At 42.7% G+C, this 21,600-nt stretch overlaps 1 protein-coding gene across 2 annotated transcripts in view; it reads right to left on the reverse strand.

Annotated features, from left to right (window-relative positions):
• ROBO2 (roundabout guidance receptor 2) overlaps positions 1-21,283 on the reverse strand; it is a 524,692-nt gene extending 503,409 nt beyond the window's left edge. The window contains exon 1 of one of the 2 annotated variants that reach the window (XM_056559374.1): positions 21,205-21,283. In XM_056559374.1, coding sequence (XP_056415349.1) covers positions 21,205-21,226 — 22 coding nt within the window. In that variant the 5' untranslated portion in view covers positions 21,227-21,283. Of the gene's footprint in view, positions 1-1,635; positions 2,311-21,204 lie in introns of those variants that run through there. The other variant, XM_056559371.1, reaches the window with a different exon arrangement.
• Between the last annotated feature and the right edge of the window lie 317 nt (positions 21,284-21,600).

Here is a 21,600-nt window from a genome sequence, read left to right on the forward strand (position 1 = left end):
GTTATATAAAGATGTTCTGCAGCAGTTGCGTTGCATTCAGTTGAAAAAGAATATAGGCTAAGCAGGGGCATGAATTGATTCAGTTATTTAAAGAGGTTCTGCAGCAGCTACATTGCGTTCAGTTTAAACTGAATATAGGATAAGCAGGTGAATGCAGTGATTCAGTTATTAAAAGAGGTTCTGCAGCAGCTACACTGTGTTCAGTTTCAACTGAATATAGGATAATCAAGTGCATGCAACGATTCAGTAATTTAAAGAAGTTCTGCAGCAGCTGCATTTAGTTTAGTTTAAAATGAATATAGGATAAGCAGGTACATGCGGCCATTGAGTTATTTAAAGAGGTTGTGCAGCAGTTTGGCTCAGCTTAAAATAAATATAGGAAAATCAGGCACATGCAGTAATTAAGAGCTTCTTCGACAGCTACATAGAATCCGGTTGACATTTAGTATAGGAAAAGCAGGTACATGCAGCCATTGATACATTTAAGGAGCTTCTGCAGCAGCTACACTGTGAGAAAAGGATCAGATAATGCAAGATAAGGATGTAGAGGAAGTCACTGAGTAATCTAAAGAGGCTGGATAAGTGAAGGGTGTGCTTTGCTATAGCAGGTACACCAGTATCCCCAGTACAAGCCCTAGTGCCTAGCAAGTACAGGACTACAGGTAACCCACCGTGCCTGTGCCTATACCTTACTGCAGTGTTTCCCAACTAGGGTGCCTCCAGCTGTTGCAAAACTGTAGTTTTGAAACAGCTGGAGGCACTCAAGTTGGGAAGCACTGCCCTTCTGCCTAGTAAATACAGGACTACAGGTAACCCACCGTGCCTGTACCTGCTATACCCTACTTGGCTGTCTGGACATGCTGGGAGTTGTAGTTTTGCAACAGCTGGAGGCACTCACGTTGAGAAGCACTGCCCTTCTGCCTAGTTAATACAGGACTACAGGTAACCCATTGTGGCTGTACCTGCTATACCCTACTGCAGTGTTTTTCAACTAGGGTGCCTCCAGCTGTTGCAAAACTACAACTCCCAGCATGCCCAGACAGCCTTTGGCTGTCTGGGCATGTTGGGAGTTGTAGTTTTGCAACAGCTGGAGGCACTCAAGTTGTGAAGCACTGCCCTTCTGCCTAGTAAATACAGGACTACAGGTAACCCACCGTGCCTGTGCCTGCTATACCCTACTGCAGTGTTTCCCAACTAGAGTGCCTCCAGCTGTTGCAAAACTACAACTCCCAGCATGCCCAGACAGCCTTTGGCTGTCTGGGCATGCTGGGAGTTGAAGTTTTGCAACAGCTGGAGGCACCCAAGTTGGGAAACACTGCCCTTCTGCCTAGTAAATACAGGACTACAGGTAACCCACCGTGCCTGTGCCTGCTATACACATCCAGATACAGTAACAATGCAGTGATGTGGTTGACTTGCAATGACCCCCTTCCTTGCCTGGCACATTTCCCACCTTTACTCTGTATAAGGAAAGACAGGGTGCATATTGAAAACATCCCTGCAGCCCAGAGCCACAAAGCAAGGTATGTGACTTATTCCCAGTCTCCTCCTAATACCATCCATGTGTGTGCTGAGCAGCAGTCTGAAGAATGCAGAACACTTGCCAGAAACATAGAAAGAGATGCTTCAACTTACCAAGAACCTGACCCAAGAATCCACACAGCAGGACTGGAACAAGTAGACCCATGTTTACATAGTAACAGATATCCAGTGGATACAATGTGCCCCCTATTCCAGTAAAAATAAAACTGAAGACCCCAAGAAGCCCTGGAGGGTCAGCAGCAGAAAACTTTAGTCTCTCCTGGAGGAGATGTTCTTCATGGAGAGAAGCTCTTCATTGCTGCTCAGTACTTTCTGCTCCATCAGACCCCAAACCATTGCTTAGCCTATATCCTAGGTGGTCATCTCTGGGAAGAGGGGGGGGGGGGTCTTCTCTTTACCACCAGAATTTATAAAGATCCTCCTTGAGAAAAGTGCTCCAGAACTTGTACTGCAGACGATCGTATCTATGCCTTGAGCTGCAGAGCATTCACTCTAAACACTGCTGTGTGATGTCCTCTTTCATGTCCTTCCAAATTTGCAGGGAGCTGTGTGCATTGTGCTGTAGTCCTCTGGATGAAGGTGCACAGGGGCTGTGGAGGAGCACTGTGTAGATGTCATTCAGTAGTCACACAGCAGCAATGCACTGAGTCCTGGTAGCCCAGCCCTCCTCTGTCACTCCTCTGGTGGATGCTGCACTCCCTGGGAGCCCAGCACCAGCTCCTGCTCACTCTGGGACCTGGCTCAGCTTTCCAGGCAAACACTTGGAGAAGGGGAGTAGGAGGAGGGTTCACAGGAGCTGAGACCTGACTGTGTGATGCTAAAGGGAAATGGGCTAGTAATCCTCTACTGATCTACATCAGGGCTATCACTCCTCTTCTCTCCATACAGGATCATGCATCAGATCAACTGATGTGCAAACAGACAGCAGTCACACAATGTGCAGCACACAGCAGTCACACAATGTGCAACACAGCAGTCACACAATGTGCAGCACACAGACAGCAGTCACACAATGTGCAACACAGCAGTCACACAATGTGCAGCACACAGACAGCAGTCACACAATGTGCAACACAGCAGTCACACAATGTGCAACACAGCAGTCACACAATGTGCAGCACACAGCAGTCACACAATGTGCAGCACACAGACAGCAGTCACACATAGTGCAGCACACAGCAGTGACACATAGTGCAGCACACAGCAGTCACACAATGTGCAGCAAACACAGCAGTCACACAATGTGCAGCACACAGATAGCAGTCACACAATGTGCAGCACACAGACAGCAGTCACACAATGTGCAGCTCACAGCAGTCACACAATGTGCAGCACACAGACAGCAGTCACACAATGTGCAGCACACAGACAGCAGTCACACATAGTGCAGCACACAGCAGTGACACATAGTGCAGCACACAGCAGTCACACAATGTGCAGCAAACACAGCAGTCACACAATGTGCAGCACACAGATAGCAGTCACACAATGTGCAGCACACAGACAGCAGTCACACAATGTGCAGCTCACAGCAGTCACACAATGTGCAGCACACAGACAGCAGTCACACAATGTGCAGCACACAGACAGCAGTCACACAATGTGCAGCTCACAGCAGTCACACAATGTGCAGCACACAGACAGCAGTCACACAATGTGCAGCAAACAGACAGCAGTTACACAATGTGCAGCACACAGCAGTCACACAATGTGCAGCACACAGACAGCAGTCACACAATGTGCAGCAAACAGACAGCAGTTACACAATGTGCAGCACACAGCAGTCACACAATGTGCAGCACACAGACAGCAGTCACACAATGTGCAGCAAACAGACAGCAGTGACACAATGTGCAGCACACAGCAGTCACACAATGTGCAGCAAACAGACAGCAGTCACACAATGTGCAGCACACAGACAGCAGTCACACAATGTGCAGCACACAGATAGCAGTCACACAATGTGCAGCACACAGACAGCAGTCACACAATCTGCAGCACATAAAGGATACATTCTGCATAGGACAAGGGCTGGGTGGGTTTCCTCTCATGGATACATTAGACATTATTGCACTTTACCAGTATGAACTGTAAGTGTTTAATCAAGGAAGCAAATCAGTTAGATCTACTGCTGCTGCAGAACCTCTTGTTACCTAAGAAGTGCAATTTATGATTTTTGAGTCTTGAGGCTGTATGTACATATGTGCATAGAGCAGGGTTTTCCAAATAGTGTGCCCCCAGCTGTTGCAAAACTACAAGGCTGTCTGGGTATGCTTGGAGTTGTAGTTTTGCAACAGCTGGGGGCCCACTGTTTGAAAAACACTGGCATGGAGGTATAGCTGGGAGGGAGGTGCTGGTAACCAGGAGGCACTAACAAACCACTTTGCCTTGGCCATGTATGTAGGTAGTGTGTGTCTGTGTGCAATATTACACATTATCTATCTCTCTCTCTCTACAGGAAACACACACACACATAAATTCTCTCTACACACACACACATATCAGTCTGGACCTGTATTACAAAATCAACTTAGCTCTGCTATATCTTCACAATGACAAATGCATAGTATGTAAATAATAAGCAATAAATATAGAAATGTGCAATGATTTTTGTTTAGACCATGTGTGACAGATAATATTTAATAATTCATGAGTTTCATTAAAAGCTAAATGTCCAGGCACTGGCCTCCCCCATCCCCCATCATAATTACTTGCCGAGGTATGGGTAGCACTGCCCACTATGCCCTTCAGAATAGCTACACAGTGCCCCCGTATATCAGCTGTTCAGTGTGCCCTGTAGAATAGCTGTGCAGTGTGCCCTGTAGAATACATGTGCAGTGTGCCCTGTAGAACAGCTATGCAGTGTGCCCTGTAGAACAGCTATGCAGTGTGCCCTGTAGAATACCTGTGCAGTGTACCCTGATGAACAGCTGTGCAATGTGCCCTGTAGAACAGCTGTGCAGTGTGCCCTGTAGAACAGTTGTGCAGTGTACCCTGATGAACAGCTATGCAGTGTGCCCTGTAGAATACATGTGCAGTGTGCCCTGTAAAACAGCTGTGCAGTGTGCCCTGTAGAACAGCTGTGCAGTGTACCCTGTACAAAAGCTGTGCAGTGTGCCCTGTAAAACAGCTGTGCAGTGTGCCCTGTAGAACCGCTGTGCAGTGTACCCTGTAAAATAGCTGTGCAGTGTGCCCTGTAGAACAGCTATGCAGTGTGCCCTGTAGAACAGCTATGCAGTGTGCCCTGTAGAATACCTGTGCAGTGTGCCCTGTAGAATACCTGTGCAGTGTACCCTGATGAACAGCTGTGCAGTGTGCCCTGTAGAACAGCTGTGCAGTGTGCCCTGTAGAACAGTTGTGCAGTGTGCCCTGTAGAATATCTGTGCAGTGTGCCCTGTAGAATAGCTGTGCAGTGTGCCCTGTAGAATAGCTGTGCAGTGTGCCCTTTAGAACAGCTGTTCAGTGTGCCCTGTAAAACAGCTGTGCAGTTCCCTGTACAAAAGCTGTGCAGTGCGCCCCGTAGAATAGCTGTGCAATGTGCCCTGTGGAAAAGCTGTGCAGTGCGCCATGTAGAATCGCTGTGCAGTGTGCCCTGTAGAATAGCTGTGCAATGTGCCCTGTAGAAAAGCTGTGCAGTGTGCCCTGTAGAATAGCTGTGAAGTGTGCCCTGTAGAACAGCTATGCAGTGTGCCCTGTAGAATAGCTGTGCAATGTGCCCTTTAGAATAGCTGTGCAGTGTGCCCTTTGGAATATCTGTGCAGTGTGCCCTGTACAAAAGCTGTGCAGTGTGCCCTGTAGAATAGCTGTGCAATGTGCCCTGTAGAACAGCTGTGCAGTGTGCCCTGTAGAATAGCTGTGCAATGTGCCCTTTAGAATAGCTGTGCAGTGTGCCCTTTAGAATATCTGTGCAGTGTGCCCTGTAGAACAGCTCTGCAGTGTGCCCTGTAGAATATCTGTGCAGTGTGCCCTGTAGAACAGCTCTGCAGTGTGCCCTGTAGAATATCTGTGCAGTGTGCCCTGTAGAATATCTGTGCAGTGTGCCCTTTGGAATATCTGTGCAGTGTGCCCTGTACAAAAGCTGTGCAGTGTGCCCTGTACAAAAGCTGTGCAGTGTGCCCTGTAGAATATCTGTGCAGTGTGCCCTTTGGAATATCTGTGCAGTGTGCCCTTTGGAATATCTGTGCAGTGTGCCCTGTACAAAAGCTGTGCAGTGTGCCCTGTAGAATAGCTCTGCAATGTGCCCTGTAGAATATCTGTGCAGTGTGCCCTTTGGAATATCTGTGCAGTGTGCCCTGTACAAAAGCTGTGCAGTGTGCCCTGTACAAAAGCTGTGCAGTGTGCCCTGTAGAATATCTGTGCAGTGTGCCCTTTGGAATATCTGTGCAGTGTGCCCTTTGGAATATCTGTGCAGTGTGCCCTGTACAAAAGCTGTGCAGTGTGCCCTGTAGAATAGCTCTGCAATGTGCCCTGTAGAAAAGCTGTGCAGTGTGCCCCGCAGAAAAGCTGCCCATAATGCCTCATAGAATAGCTGATAATATACCCCAGCTCAAACCAGTAATGTTGTATCTGTAAGGAAATACACAGAAGTAATGCTTCCAGTAATAGGGAGTAGAAAAGGTAAGTAATAGGCAGAAATGCAAACATCTGTATACGATGAAGTAACCGCACCGGGCTGTAATTACAGTTATCTCTGCCGCCTGTTATCTGGGGGTGAGGAGCCATCACTGAACATGTTAGAGCAGATCATACTCCGACATTCCTCTCACTAAACCCTATAATATGTAAGCGAGAATGGGGTTTCCCACCATATGTATAGAGAGCAGAATGATCAGCTAGGCCTCCAATGTCTCTTCCTTGGGTGGGGGTCTAATTTCTGGGCCCCTCCTCATCCAGGCCTAAATAGGCACTTTTGCTGAATCAGGAGGGACCAGATGAGCACCATCTAATAGACCTGGTGAGAACGTGGCCTCAAATAGCACCATAAACTGAGAGAAGGTGGCAGACGTGTGGGAGATACATAATCCCATCTCCAATATGGGAAGGGGGAAGGGAAGGGGGTCTAGATGTGATGGAAATCTTGCCACAAATCCATGGTGCACGCGCAGGTTACATCTGGATATCGACAATGCTACATGGAATTTTGAAATCTGGCGTAAAAATCTGCGAATTTGCAGATTTAAAATGTCATGGTTTGCAGAATCTCCTCCCGCTAGGACTGCGCAATCCTGCGCTCTCACCATTGACAGCAATGCAGTCTGCGCGTAATTCCAACCAGAAGAATGGCTTGTCGATTTCTGCAGAATTTTTCCTGCCCCCTGAAATTCTATAATGTGAATGCTATATTATGCGCAGTGGAATTTTCCGAGCAGAAATTCTGATCGTAATTCCGCGCAGCGAGATTCTATAGTGTGAACATACCCTTAAAAATCCACAACGCGCTCATATTTTTTGCGTGAAAATAGGGCTGTGCATTAAAGTCATATGTTATCTAAGTTATATGTAAGGAAGATATTGTAGATCAGTGTTTCCCAAATGGAGTGCCTCCAGCTGCTGCAAAACTACAACTCCCAGCATGCCCGGACAGCTAAAGGCTGTCCGGGCATGCTAGGAGTTGTAGTTTTGCAACAGCTGGAAACACCCTTGTTGGGAAACACTACTCTAGCACTTAGTAACTGCTTGCGTGCTGGGAGTTATAGTTTTGCAACAGCTGGAGGCACACTGGTTATAGATACATAGATAGATAGATAGATAGATAGATGGATGACATGAAATATTTCACTAAATATAACAATACTACCTGCCCTAATTCCATATGTGCAACAGAAAGCAATGACCTGATATGACCAATTCAGAATTTTAATGCGAAAAGAGACGTATAGCCGTCGAACAGTACGGTGAAATAGGTCAGGCTGAGATTTGGTGGGTTTCCTAAGATCTAAAGGGTTTAAAACTTTCTGTTTCCGACCGGTGCGAAAAGGTGGAATTGTGTGATCTCCGGAGCTATTTGATGTTTTCCCTGAAGATTAGACAGTGTAACAGGGACAGCAGCATTATCTGCTGAGGAGTCATGGGCTCACAATGAGCAAACACGAAAATCTAAATGAATCTTTAGCTCCCCCTACTGGACATTGAGTTACGCACGGTCGCTAAATGAAAATGTCCTCTTTTGTTTCATCATCAGAGCTGGATTAGGACTATTCCCAATGACCTGGATGTCAAAAGCGATTATTGTTTAATGTATTATTATAAAAAAATAAATAAAACAATATACAGAAGAGAGAGACCATTCCGTAAATATTTGTATTTGTTTTGACTTTAAATACATAATTGATTAAGCGATGATTAACCGATGCTTTGCTGCACTGCATGGCTGGGTTCACACATAGGATTTTTTTCAGTGTTTTTCCTCCAACACAGAGAAAAACTTTGCACCTTTTTTTGTGTTTCCAACCCATTCCTGGTTTTGGCTATCCATATAGTTTAATAATAAATAAATAAAAAAAAAAAAAACAATAATAATTATTAATAAAAAAAATAAAAAAAAATCCCCAGTAATAAAACTTGAAATCCCAACCTTTCCTCCAATAAATTAATGTTAAAAAATAAATAAATAAACATATTTGGTATTGCCACATGAGGTCAGAAAAAAAAATGCAAAAATTGTAGATTTTTGGTCACATTACATCCCAGAAAAAAAATTGAAGGGGTTTTCCCTGCCTTCCCTTCCTTTTCCTCCGCATCACCCTACTACCCCCTTTTCCTCTATATTGCCTTTTAATTTTTATTTGACTTAAGATGCAATTAATGTTTTATATACTATTCTATATACTGAGTAAAAGAGGGAGTTTAAACCCCAATACTATCCGATCCACCCAGTACGGATTTATCACAAGATGAAAGTTTTCTTTGTTACATTCTGATAGTTTTACTATAGATTGCTTGAGTGCAATTGCTCATCTATGGACTGGGGAGGATGTGATTTCTATGTGCATTATGTTTACATGTGGGAAGCCGTATTCCTTCAAGTGTTAGGGTGCGTTCACACGTCGGAATTCTCACGGATGAATTCCGCGAGTGGAGCTTCCGCCTGGCGGCCGCCGCCGCCGATGCTTCGGCGCTAGGGCCGCGGGGCACTGAGCCGTCACCATTGACGGCTATGCAGTGCTCGCGGAATCCGCGCAAAGAATGAACATGTTCTTTCTTTGCGCGGAACACTTTCAGCGGCGGAAATGTCCGCCGCTGAGATTCCGCAGTGTGAACGGGTCTCGCGGAAACCCGTTCACACTAATGTTAAAGTTCACACCACGGAATTCCGCCCGCGGAATTCCGCCTGGAAATTCTGCGGGAATTCCGTAGTGTGAGCGGGGCCTTAATGTATACACCACTTATGTTTGTCGTTGTTCATACATATCATTGTAACTGGCAATTTTTTGTTTACCTTGAAAACGTTGAATAAAGACAATATAAAAAAATATAAAAATTGAAGGAGTTATCCACCATAAGGTGATTTTAGTATGTACCTCTGAGATGGTAATGGACATGCTTAGGAAGGATCCGTGTTTGTCTTGGAGTTAAATGGCTATGTTGTGAGATTATCATAATGCTGACACTATCTTTTTGTGAATTGGTAATGTTGGAGTTCGTTCCCTCAAGCTACACATCTAATCATTCCTTGTTTGGTCACTTTTTTCCCTCACACACATCAGCCACCCCACCCATTAAAACACACCTGTTATCCCTTCCATGCAATAGACCAGTGTTTTCTGACTAGGGTGTCTCCAGCTGCAAAACTACAATTCACAGCAGAATGATCTCCTTTCCACTCGGTGGTCGCTCCACCCATTAAAGCAAAAGACTGGCTTCCTCTGGTCACCTGACTAGTGATGTAATGTCTCGGGCCGCACTGCAATCTGAGAACGCTCATTTTGTATGCTGTTAAAAATAAACATTGGGGCACAGTCACAGAAGAATTGTGACACCACCATGAAACACAGACACCGTATTATAAACTACAGAAACTTTACAGCCCCTGTAGAACAGTCAAATAAAAAAAAATCCCAGAATACCCATTTAAAGGGGTATTCCAGGAAAAAACTTTTGTTTTAATATATATCAACTGGCTCCAGAAAGTTAAACAGATTTGTAAATTACTTCTATTAAAAAATCTTAATCCTTTCAGTACTTATGAGCTTCTGAAGTTAAGGTTGTTCTTTTCTGTCTAAGTGCTCTCTGATGACACCTGTCTCGGGAAACGCCCAGTTTAGAAGCAAATCCCCATAGCAAACCTCTTCTAAACTGGGCGTTTCCTGAGACAGGTGTCATCAGAGAGCACTTAGACAGAAAAGAACAACCTTAACTTCAGAACCTCATAAGTACTGAAAGGATTAAGATTTTTTTAATAGAAGTCATTTACAAATCTGTTTAACTTTCTGGAGCCAGTTGATATATATAAAAAAGTTTTTTTCCTGAATACCCCTTTAAGTAAAAAATGATTGAAAAATCTGATCTACACATAATGGGTCATAAGTGGTCTGTATAGTGTGCTTTTACCTTTGCTATTTATGTTCTAGGATCTTGCAATTTATTTTGCTACTACTAGTTATTTTTCCTGGAGTTACATTGGGGCTTGTGTATATAGTTCCCTGCCTCTCTTTTATTTGCCTGACCCTGTCTGTGAGTCTCTTTTACTTACAGCTCACCTTTACATACCTTTAGCACGCTCACTATATTGACCATCTCACATTGTGATTCTGTCATTTGTATACCTTGTTGCCATATTCATGTATTATATCTTTTAATCATGTTTTCCATTTTTTAAATGTGTTTTCAATAAATATATATTTTTAATGACTATAGTTTTGCTGTAGGAATTAATTTTTGGGTTTGCATCAGGTGAGTATGGAGAAGACTTAGGAGCCGAGCCCGCTTCATACCCGACGGGTGCCGGCTACTATTTGTAGCTGAAACCTGCTGGTAATGAAACTATGTTGCTGTAATTTAACTATTTACATATTTGCCTTAATAGCTAAAGCATTTAAACAGTTTTCAGCTGCATACCTGGTTGTCTAGTGGACCTATCAGAACCCCTGCTATGTAATTGCGGGATGCTGACTGGTTGTCAGGGCACCCAAGGCCTTTGCAAGGCCTAAGTGCCTTCTGTGTCTGCTCTTTGGATAGTCTGCCTGAGGCGCCTTATACCAGCAGAGTGCCGATCTACTAGATTAATGAAATGCAAATACATAGCATTGATCTATATAAGCCTATACAGTATGTAATGAGTGCTAAAGGAAGTGCCCTTTGGGGGCTTAAAAAACAAAAAGTAAAATAAATAAAAAAATGTCCAGAGCAGGATAGGTTTTCTATGAGGATTTGCGCCTACTCTGGACAGTTCCTAAAATGGACAGAGGTGTCAGCAGAGAGCACTGTGATCAGGCAGAAAATAAATTCAAAAAGAAAAAAAAACTTCCTGTGGATCATACAGCAGCTGATAAGTACTGGAAGGATTAATATTTTTTTTAATAGAAGTAATTGACAAATCTGTTTAACTTTCTGGCACCAGTTGATTTAAAAAAAATATATATATATTCATATATACACATAATGGGTACCAAGAAAAACTAGAGATTATGGTAAAAAGACATGAGCCCTCACACAACTCTGTGGAAAAATATTTATTTTTTAAAAGAAGTAAAATTGAAGAATAAAGATAATCTGTGAGTTCTACCATACAATGAAGGACATGAAAAACAAAACCCCTCAAAAAGTAGTAGAATTGCACTTTATTTTCAATTTTACTCCACATATATTTTTCTTTTCTGTTTTGCATAAAAACGCTGCAAGGGTTAATGCAGTGTGCAGAGGAAAGGTGTTTGTTGATGTGTAGCAGACGCTAAATATATTTTAGTTGGAATATGGATTGACTTGTTTTTGGAATTTGGATTTTGGGGTCATTACTGTCCTATGACATGACTTCATCCCTGATCAGAGCATAGTCCAACTTGTCCCTTGACCCTTTTATGTGACTAGACATGTGTGGTTGTGGGCTCTTTAGTGCAATCCCAATGTTCTGAAGCAGGCTTTTTTCTGGGGAAGAGGTTGATTGTATTCTACATGGGATACAATATTAACGGCGTTCAATATACTGAGACACGTTTCAGCTGTCGTATCCAGATGGGCATCCCTCAATTCAGAAATTGGTACTGCTAACCAGACCAGGACCACAAGGCATGTGGTGCCAAGTTTTTTCTGTTTGCTATCAAGCACTTCAGTATCTGCCTTTCCCCTGAAAACTCCCTTTTGTATGTGACAGACAATGGACACCTTGTCAGCATGGAAGATGCTAGTTGATGAACTTGGTCTTAGTTGTACTTTACTCGTTCTTGAACTCTAGGGATATGTGAACAGGGCCTTACATGTACTTCCCTGACCGATACCTGACATGAAATGTTGGCCCTTAAAGGAGACCTAACTCTAGAGTGACCCCTGCATCATGTGTGTGAAGTGCGGTTAACCGTAATAAACATATCAGTTTTCATTCACCGCCCAGGCTAAACCCTGTCGTAAAACATTACAAACTTAGGAAATATGAGAAGGAAATAATTCTGCATGGATTTTGCTGAGTATGCATGAGCCCTTAAAGGGGTACTCCAGCGCTAAGACATCTTATCCCCTATCCAAAGGATAGGGGATAAGATGCCTGATCGCGGGGGTCCCGCCGCTGGGGACCCCCGTGATCTTGCACGCACCACCCCGTTAGAATCGGTCCCCGGAGCATGTTCGCGCCGGGTCTGATTACTGGCGATCATGGGGGCCGGAGCATTGTGATGTCACGACCCCGCCCCCGTTTGATGACAGCTGCCACGCCCCCTCCCATAGGCTTGCATTGAGGGGGCGAAGTGTGACGTCACAGGGGGACGGGACCCCCGAGATCAGGCATCTTATCCCCTATCCTTTGGATAGGGGATAAGATGTCTTAGCACCGGAGTACCCCTTTAAGGCTCTTAGTAGGCAAAGAGAAGAACAAAAAAACAAAACACAAAAACAAACATTTTCCTGGTCGTTAAAGGGTTAAGGACTCCAATTTCTGATCACACAAATGTTATGCAATATCACAACTTGCTAACAAAACCCTCAACAGGCTGCAATGCACATATAGCATCTCCTGACATATTGTCACAATATCATGTTTTTTCATGTTTTATTTTTTATTTTTTATAAGCTAGTCAAGACCAAGGTGAAAAGTAGGGATACATCTGTACATAGTTTTCTTGGGCTTGTGCATGAAAGTGCTGGCTTACTCATGAGGGTTGAACTGAAGATTGGAAAGATGATGGTGTTCTAGAGACGTGGAGCTGAACAAGAGCAGTAGTGCTGCTGAGACAAGTAGAGCTGGGATGTCACGTAGTGGTCAGAGAGATGGTGAAGTGACCACTTCTATTGTCCTGAGGCTAAACAGGGATGTACGTGACTTGCACTTTGTTGTGTAGCTGTCACTGAAGTGGTGTGCATTGGGTGCATGGTTAGCCTGTGAGGTGCTAGCTATGAGGAGTCCACTGCTGGAGCTGTGGGATAAAGTCTGCCCAGTATAGGTAACCTGCCGGAAGAGGTAGAATGCCAAATATTGGACGAGACTGTTGCTAACAGTCCCTAGTTCTGATGGACCTGTAAACAACTATAGTGGGACTGGGTTACCCTGCAGGCGGGAAAAGTGGCCTGGAAAGCTAGATCTGTGAATGTGACCTAGATAGAAGATCCAACTGGCATGGTCCTGACAAAAAAGGACTGGGCCCAGTAGACGGTGGCAAGGGTAGTAAGGTGAGGCCCGTGTGAGTAAGATCCAGATTTACCTTACTATCCAGAAGATCCTAGTATCACCAGTAGTGGGAGATATCCTACTGGTTAGTGCTCTCAATGTCAGGGTCTGATAATAGAAAGTAGTGACCTAAAAAAAGCTGAGTGGCACCAACAATGTGTGGTCCTGTATAAAGTAACAAAGGCGTGAATGAGGATGCTGTACAAAAGGACAGGATCCTGATTCTAGATTGAATGGTTGAACACCAGTATCTCTCTATTTACATGGCTTTGTTTCTAACATTTAAGAAACTGCACCACCTGGTGTGAAAATAATTACAAAGCCACTGCGCCTCTGTTAAGAATTGCAACCGCTAAGATTGTTGTACCAGTAAAAGTGTAGAAAAAGTTCTGTAAAACTGTTTACATGGAAAACAATTTAAATTAAAGGGAAAACTGGTACGAACAAGAGCTGAGCTTTCTATCTAAGGCCCCCTACACATATGTGCGGCGGCCAGCAATGTTTTCCTCCGGTGCTGTAGAAAAGGCATCGGAGGGAAACTAATGGTAGAACTGATCCCATTCATTTGAAAGGGACAGTTCACATTACCTAGTCCCGTTCCGTGGTGTGGTTCTCCTGCAATCCTCCACTGTATCTTCTGTTCCGGGGCCGACTTGAAGCATGGGCGGAGCTTAGTGACATCACCGCTGCTGTTTACCAGCAGAAAACAGCAGCAGTGACTTCACTAAGCTCCGCCCATGTGCCAATTCGGCCTCGAAACAGAATGCACGACAGAAGAATACGGGAGAATCACAGCACGGAACTGGACCAAGTAAATATTGTTGTCATTAGTGTCACCAGCACTATCAGTCTGTATCGACAGGTTAGTGCAGGTGACACTAACGACAGATTTAGTTTAAATGGTCACTCTCATTAAAAAATTTTTTGCTATTGCACTCCTTATGGTAAATAAAAAAAATATTTCTGATATACTTTTTAAAAAAAAAATGAAGTTTTCTATGTTTTATTTGTGCTTAAAAAAGCTCAAGAGCACATTTCCCCCATCTCATACACAGACTTTGGACCGAAGCCCAAACACAGAAAGTGCAGCCTGGAGTGCTGAGGGGGGGGGGGGGGGGTGTCCAGCCTCATCCAATCATAGCTCCTCTCACACATAACTGCTATATGCTGTTGGTTGGACACGACTCCCCCCTCAGCACTCCAGGCTGCACTTCCTGTGTTTGGGCTCTTGAGCTTTTTTAAGCACAAATAAAACATAGAAAACTTAATTTTTTTAAAACAAAGTATATTAGAAATATTTTTTATTTACCATAAGGAGCGCAATAGCAAAAATTAGTTTTAATGATGGTTAACATTTAAGGACCAAGGTTTAAGGACAAACTTATCTTTGCTATGCATGTACTTCCGGTATACATTCAAGCCGATTTCACACATTGGGCCTCATTTACTAAGAGTTTCGGGTTTTTACAAGTGGGAAAAGTTGTTTCAGACTTGCAGGATTCCTCTCTATTTACTATTGGGAAAAGTCGGGAACATTTTCTGACCAGCTTTTTCTAGGTGGATATTTCCAGCCCTTTATCCACAGGATTTTCTGTGAATTCAATAGTAAATCGGTCAGGTTGTAAAACCACGCCCTTTTCGGACCGACCACGCCCCTTTGCGACAGACCATGCCCCCTTTTTGGCTTTTCACAGTGCAATGTCGAGTTTGTTGGATTTTCCAGGCGCACACTGACGCACACTGGCGCAAACTGGCACAGACATGTCTCAGACACTCTGCGCCAAAATAACCAGACAAAAACTGGTCGGTTTCAGCTTAGTAAATGAGGCCCATTGTATGGGTATATTTCCATAAGAAAACTCTGAAATATGAATGTATTATGGATGAAATACTATTAGTATTTCATCAGAATTACATATATATTTCTAAACCATAAATAGTAAATGGCTGTCGTCTAGACATGAAATTGAACTACACTTTGAAAAACATGCAATATGCAATACAGTGGTCCCTCAATATATGATATTAATTGGTTCCAGGAGAACCATCATATGTTGAAACCATCATATGTCGAGTACATATGTCTATGTAAAAATGGTAATTGGCTCTGGGGCCTTGGAACCATTGTATGTTGAATACATATCTCTATGGGAAACTGCTAATTGGTTCTGGGATGACCATTGTATGGGGAGTATTTAACAAACTATGGTGCCTCCAGCTGTTGCACAACTACAACTCCCAGCATGCATGTACAGCCATTGACTGTGTCTGGGCATGCTGGGAGTTATATTATTGCAACAGCTGGAGGCACACTCATTGGGAAACATTGATGTATGGGGTGTATAGTGTGTGTATATGTATTGTATGTGATGTGTGACATTGCATACAGTACTGTGCAGTTCTTTAAATACCTTCAGGGGGTACGATCCTGCCGACTACAGCTCTATAGGAAAGGAAGGGGAGGGCAGCCAGCAGCTCATTGGATGCCTGCAGCAAGATGCTGCAGGCTATTGGCTACGGCTTCACTGGGGGGGCGGGGCTTACACGGACCTCACAGTGGAAGCCTGCGTGAGTTAGCAGGACAGCATGTGAGTAACAGGAGGCAGAACGGGACACACGGGGCACATTAAACAACTATCTGTCAGTTGCTGAAGTTGTCAGTGCTGTCAGATAGCTGTTTGTACGAAGGCCCCGACACACAGCAGCATCATATGTCGATGCTGCCTTCAACATACGATGGGCTCTGAGAGGCCATCATATGTTGAAATGCACATATGGCGGGGCCATCATAAGTCGGGGGGTCACTGTATAGATTAAAATACTTTATTTCATATGGATACATGCATATTTTAGTCTCTCATCATAGACTTCCATGAGTGTATTCCATCCGCAGAATGGATAAAAGTAGCACATGCTACTCTGCAAAAAATATGTTACGTGTCAGAAAGGTAGTTACGCAACTTTTACGAACAGTTAATACTAATTGTATAATTTCCCTGGAATCCTTTGGCTGTCCGTGCATGCTGGGAGACACATTGGTCTAGAAAATAAGAAACCACCCTCTTAGTGATGCAAATGACAGTTCATACAAGAAGTAGCACGGCACTGCGCTTTTGGCGGAAACTAACGTGTTGGATGTGCGTCGGTGTAGCTGGGTGCTGCTGGTGGTGCTCTGACACAATGAGATTTTCATATGATATTCAAAGAGAAGAGAAGAAATCGGCAACTCACCATCTCAGCTGGTATGTTCTTCTTTATTCAAGCATACTCACATAACAATGTAACAGAGGGAGAGGGTAGTGGGGGGATAGTGATGTGCGACCGAGCTCCTGTTTCGCACACTTAGTGTGCGAAACAGGAGCTCGGTCGCACATCACTATCCCTCCACTACCCTCTCCCTCTGTTACATTGTTATGTGAGTATGCTTGAATAAAGAAGAACATACCAGCTGAGATGGTGAGTTGCCGATTTCTTCTCTTCTCTTTGAATATTATGTGATGCAAATGAGTTTACCACTAATCTGACCACAAAGACTCCAAAATAAGCAAATCTGCCAAACTGAGAATAAATGTCAGTAACTTTACATCATAATGTGTTAATACCAGCTGCCTATAGGCCTGAGCACTAGGGATTGTGCTATAAAATATCAGTCCATATGCTCACAGTCCAACATGCATTCAGTAGACGGCAGTAATGGAGCTGTGCATATTTATATGGATTACCATGTAAATACTTATCAGCCACATAAGTAAATCAGAAGCCTGAGATGAAGAGGGTAATTGTGGTCAAGGTCTCCAGAATCAGCCAGATGGAAAATCAGTAACAAGGCTCCTAAATTACGGTACATATGATACCTCATTCATAGTGCTGGCCTCCTCACATGGGACAGATGGACCTCTGGCACCCCTCAAAATTTGGGCCCAAGGAGCAAAAACTTTACACAGTCCTGGTGGAACGTACAGCACTCAAGGAAAAACTCTTCTCTGATACTTCAAGTTACCCAGTATGACCATTTCTGCGAAAAAGTGATGAACAGAAACACCCGTCATATTGGTGAACCCCAGTAGGTAGAACATTGTAACCAATGCTGTTTGTCTGCTTTTTGTTGTTGCATTCTAATATTGAAGGTCAGTAGAGGAGACACAAATTGTCTAAGTTGGACTAGACAGACTAAAAAGATTTTCATGATTTGGAAATCTTGTGCAATTTTAGACTGTAATTGTATGTGTGCGTTTAAGCCACATCCGTTACATAAAGCCAAACCCATTTTCCGGTAAGCCACACCCCTTGTTGGGCAAAACAAAAATTATTCAATTACACTGATTTAAGCAATAATTATTATTCATTGTATTAATAATGTGGTTTACTTTTGATTCTGTAGTCTTTGTGATCTGGTTTATGATCTCTTTCATGCAAACATAGTGGGTTGGGGCACAGTATATATAAACACGTAACATCAAATACCGTATAAATACTGTCACAACCAACTATATCTGCTTGAAAAAGAGAACATGATGCAGACAAAATGTTGCATTGTATTTGCTGCTGTATGATAGAATAAACACACTTACACCTGTGTTACAGATTGGAGTGCTGCAGGTCTTATTTGTGTATTTATATATATAATCGCTGAAGCCCATGGGATTCTGGTTACACTCTGCATGCAGCTATATAGATAGAAAAATCATCTTTACATGTCTGTTCCACTTTTTGTGTTTGCTTGTGGCAGCCTGCTGCAAATAATGTCATAACAATCTGTATATCTATCTATAACCTATCTATCTATCTATCTATCTATTTATTTATCTATATATCTATCCTCGGCAGATATTGCTGCTGTCCCTGTTACACTGTCTAATCTTCAGGGAAAACATTAAATCGCTCCGGAGATCACAAACATCCACCCTTCACACCGGCCAGACCTGCAATGTTAAAAACCTTTTTGATCTTAAGAAACCCACAAAATCTCAGTCTGACCTACTTTACCAGACTGTACTACTGACTGCAGGTTCTGGATCAGTCGTATCAGTTCTTTGCTTTATGTTGCACATACAAATTAGGGAGCATAATATTGTATAGTTAGTGAAATTGACTATAAGATGGCAAAATTAGAATTTGTAGGTCTTGGAATATCCATCTATTTTATATCTATCTATATATCTATCTATCTATCTATCTATCTATCTATCTATTTTATATCTATCTATCTATCTAATCTAATATCTATTTCATATCTATCTCATGACAATGACCACATAGCCCCACATGTTTGGTGAGTAAAGCCACTCATTATCACATTATCCTTCAGTGCTGCTGAACTTCTTCTATCTATCTATCTATCTATCTATCTCATATCTATCCGTCTGTATATCTATCTGTCTATCTATCTAATATCTATCTATCCATCTATTTGTCTGTCTATCTATCTATCTCATATCTATCTATCTATCTATCTATCTAATATCTATCTATCTATCTAATATCTGTCTATCTATCTCATGTCTATCTATCTATCTCATATCTAACTATATTTCTATCTATCTATCTATCTATCTATCTATCTATCTATCTGTGGTGCCCCAGTATGGGAGTTGTTACCCTGTACCCTTGCTGCCCTGTCAGGCAGCCTCCCTGCAGTGTCCCCTGGGCTCCCCCTGCATCTGTTCTACTGTAATTGTATATTATCCCCAAAGTTCAGTGACGTACGAGTCAAGTGACCGGGAGCTGGACCGGATGTGGCGCTGGAGGAAGTTACGTCACCCGCCGAGTTAGCGGCACCAGCGCAACACACACGGTACCGGCCCCAACACTTAGGCTGTCAGAATGGATGCATAATCACAAGTAGGTGATATCTTGTAAGACTTATGACTATTGGCTGCGGAAGCTGCCCCTCAATCTAGCCCTAACCACTATAAATATGAACGCCCTTTAGCACTAGACACGCCCCCTGATGAAGCCCATACGCGAAACGCGCGTTGGGGTACAGGTAGTGATCTCCCTTACTGGTGTATGGCAGGTATTGGATTTTTTTATGCTGTTTTTCATGCTCTCTTTTCAACAACTGTGTAGTGCTGTTGACTGATCTCCTACTAGGGCAATGTGCAATACAATTGGTTGTTTGCACTTTACTTAAAGCCCCATTGATGCTGTACACCAGCCTTATGCATTAAGTATATGTATTTTTAATTCTCTATTTATGGGCATGTACTGTATTCCTACCGCTCTTTATTGTTCACCATTGTGGATTTAGTATTACTACCTTCTTTCTGTAGCTTTCATCTGTATAGTACCTTGTATTTTATTTATGATGTTTTTATGTAATTCGCTTGAATAAAGTTTACTCACTATTTTTTAATTCAATTAGTATACTGGTATCTCTTTTGTTTGGTGTAGCTAAACTAAATTGTCCAAAACCACTGCAAGTCCCAGCAAGCCCTTAAGGTCTGTTAAGTCACTGGTCACCTCCGTGGGCCTGGCTACACTGTATAGACTGTACCATCTGTCACTCAGTAAAGCTACCGTTGTCCTGAATTTGGAGTCGGAGTCATTATTGCACCCGTGCCCAGCCCAGGATCCAGCGGTATACCTTTGGGTGGTATTAAGGATAAACCACGCCCTGGCGTCACAAATACAAGGGGTTAATGCCATCTGCCCCTAGGGTAATTCCATCTGCTCCGCATCACACCCCTTACCACATATCTATATCATTTATATCTATCTATCATCTATCTATCTATCTCATATCTATCTATCTATCTATCTATCTCATATCTTTCTATCTATCTATCTATCTATCTATCTCATATCTATCTAATATCTATCTCATCTATCTATATAGCACATATCTATCTCATATCTATCTATCTACGTATCTATCTATCTATCTCATATCTATCTCATCTCTATCTCATCTATCTATATATCACATATCTATCTATCTATCTATCTATCTATTATCTATCTCATATCTATCTATATATCACATATCTATCTCATATCTATCTATCTCTCATATCTATCTCATATCTATCTATCTATCTATCTATCTATCTATTTATCTATCTATCCATCTATCTATCTATCCATCTATCTATCTATCCATCTATCTCATATCTATCTATCCATCTATCTCATATCCATCTATCTATCTCATATCTATCTATCCATCTCATATCTATCTATCTATCTATCTATCTATCTATCTATCTATCTATCTATCCATCTATCTATCTCATATCTATCTATCTATCATCTATCCATCTCATATCTATCTATCTATCCATCTAGCCATCTCATATCTATCTATCCATCCATCTATCTATCTCATATCTATCTATCTATCTATCTATCTATCTATCTATCCATCTCATATCTATCTATCTATCCATCTCATATCTATCTATCTATCTATCTATCCATCCATCTCATATCTATCTATCCATTTGTAGCAGGTTTCTCTATATAACCCCTGTGCTCAGGATTCCATAGAAAACATTACATTTAGGACACTTAATGATACAATTGAATCAGTCTAGACCTAAAGCCCAATATTAATTCATGAAAGTGAAGTCTCGGCGGCCATCAGTATGTTAGTCTATGATGAGAGCGGCGGAGGCATAGGCAGGACACATTAGCTGGCTCCCCCACTAGTTTTCATTTCCAAATGGGTATTTTAGTGTGGGTTAATTCTTTCTGCAGCTTAGCCGTATGAAGCCGGCATTATCTATGGCATGTGCCTCCGCACTATTTACTGTACTTCTCAATCAGTCAACCTATTTGGAGAACAATTCTCCTGTCTGTATTCAGTCCACATACAGCACAATGCAGATAATAGTAATCCCGACATTTACCTTGTAGACAGCTCACACGCATTAATATAACAAGATGCCGTTCATCTCTTCTATCTCACCAAGTCCATTAGGGGGGGAAGCTGTTCCATTGGGTTCTACAGTTTAGACAATATGGCCACACGTCAATGTATTACATCGACAACCTGTCAGTAAAGGGATGTCTACATATAGTGGAATGTATTCCCATCGGGCCCATTTATTTGTGCTGCACTCAAAAAAAGGGTAGACCATGCGAATCCCAGACAGAAACCATATGGGGAAGATTTATCAAAACCTGTGCAGAGGAAAAGTTGCTGAGTTGCCCATAGCAACCAATCAGATCCCTTCTTTCCTTTATAAGAGGTCCTTTTAAAAATTAAAGAAGCAATCTGATTGGTTGCTATGGACAACTGCACC

Source organism: Hyla sarda, chromosome 2 (genome assembly GCF_029499605.1).
Source record: "Hyla sarda isolate aHylSar1 chromosome 2, aHylSar1.hap1, whole genome shotgun sequence".
Classification (NCBI taxonomy): domain Eukaryota; kingdom Metazoa; phylum Chordata; class Amphibia; order Anura; family Hylidae; genus Hyla; species Hyla sarda.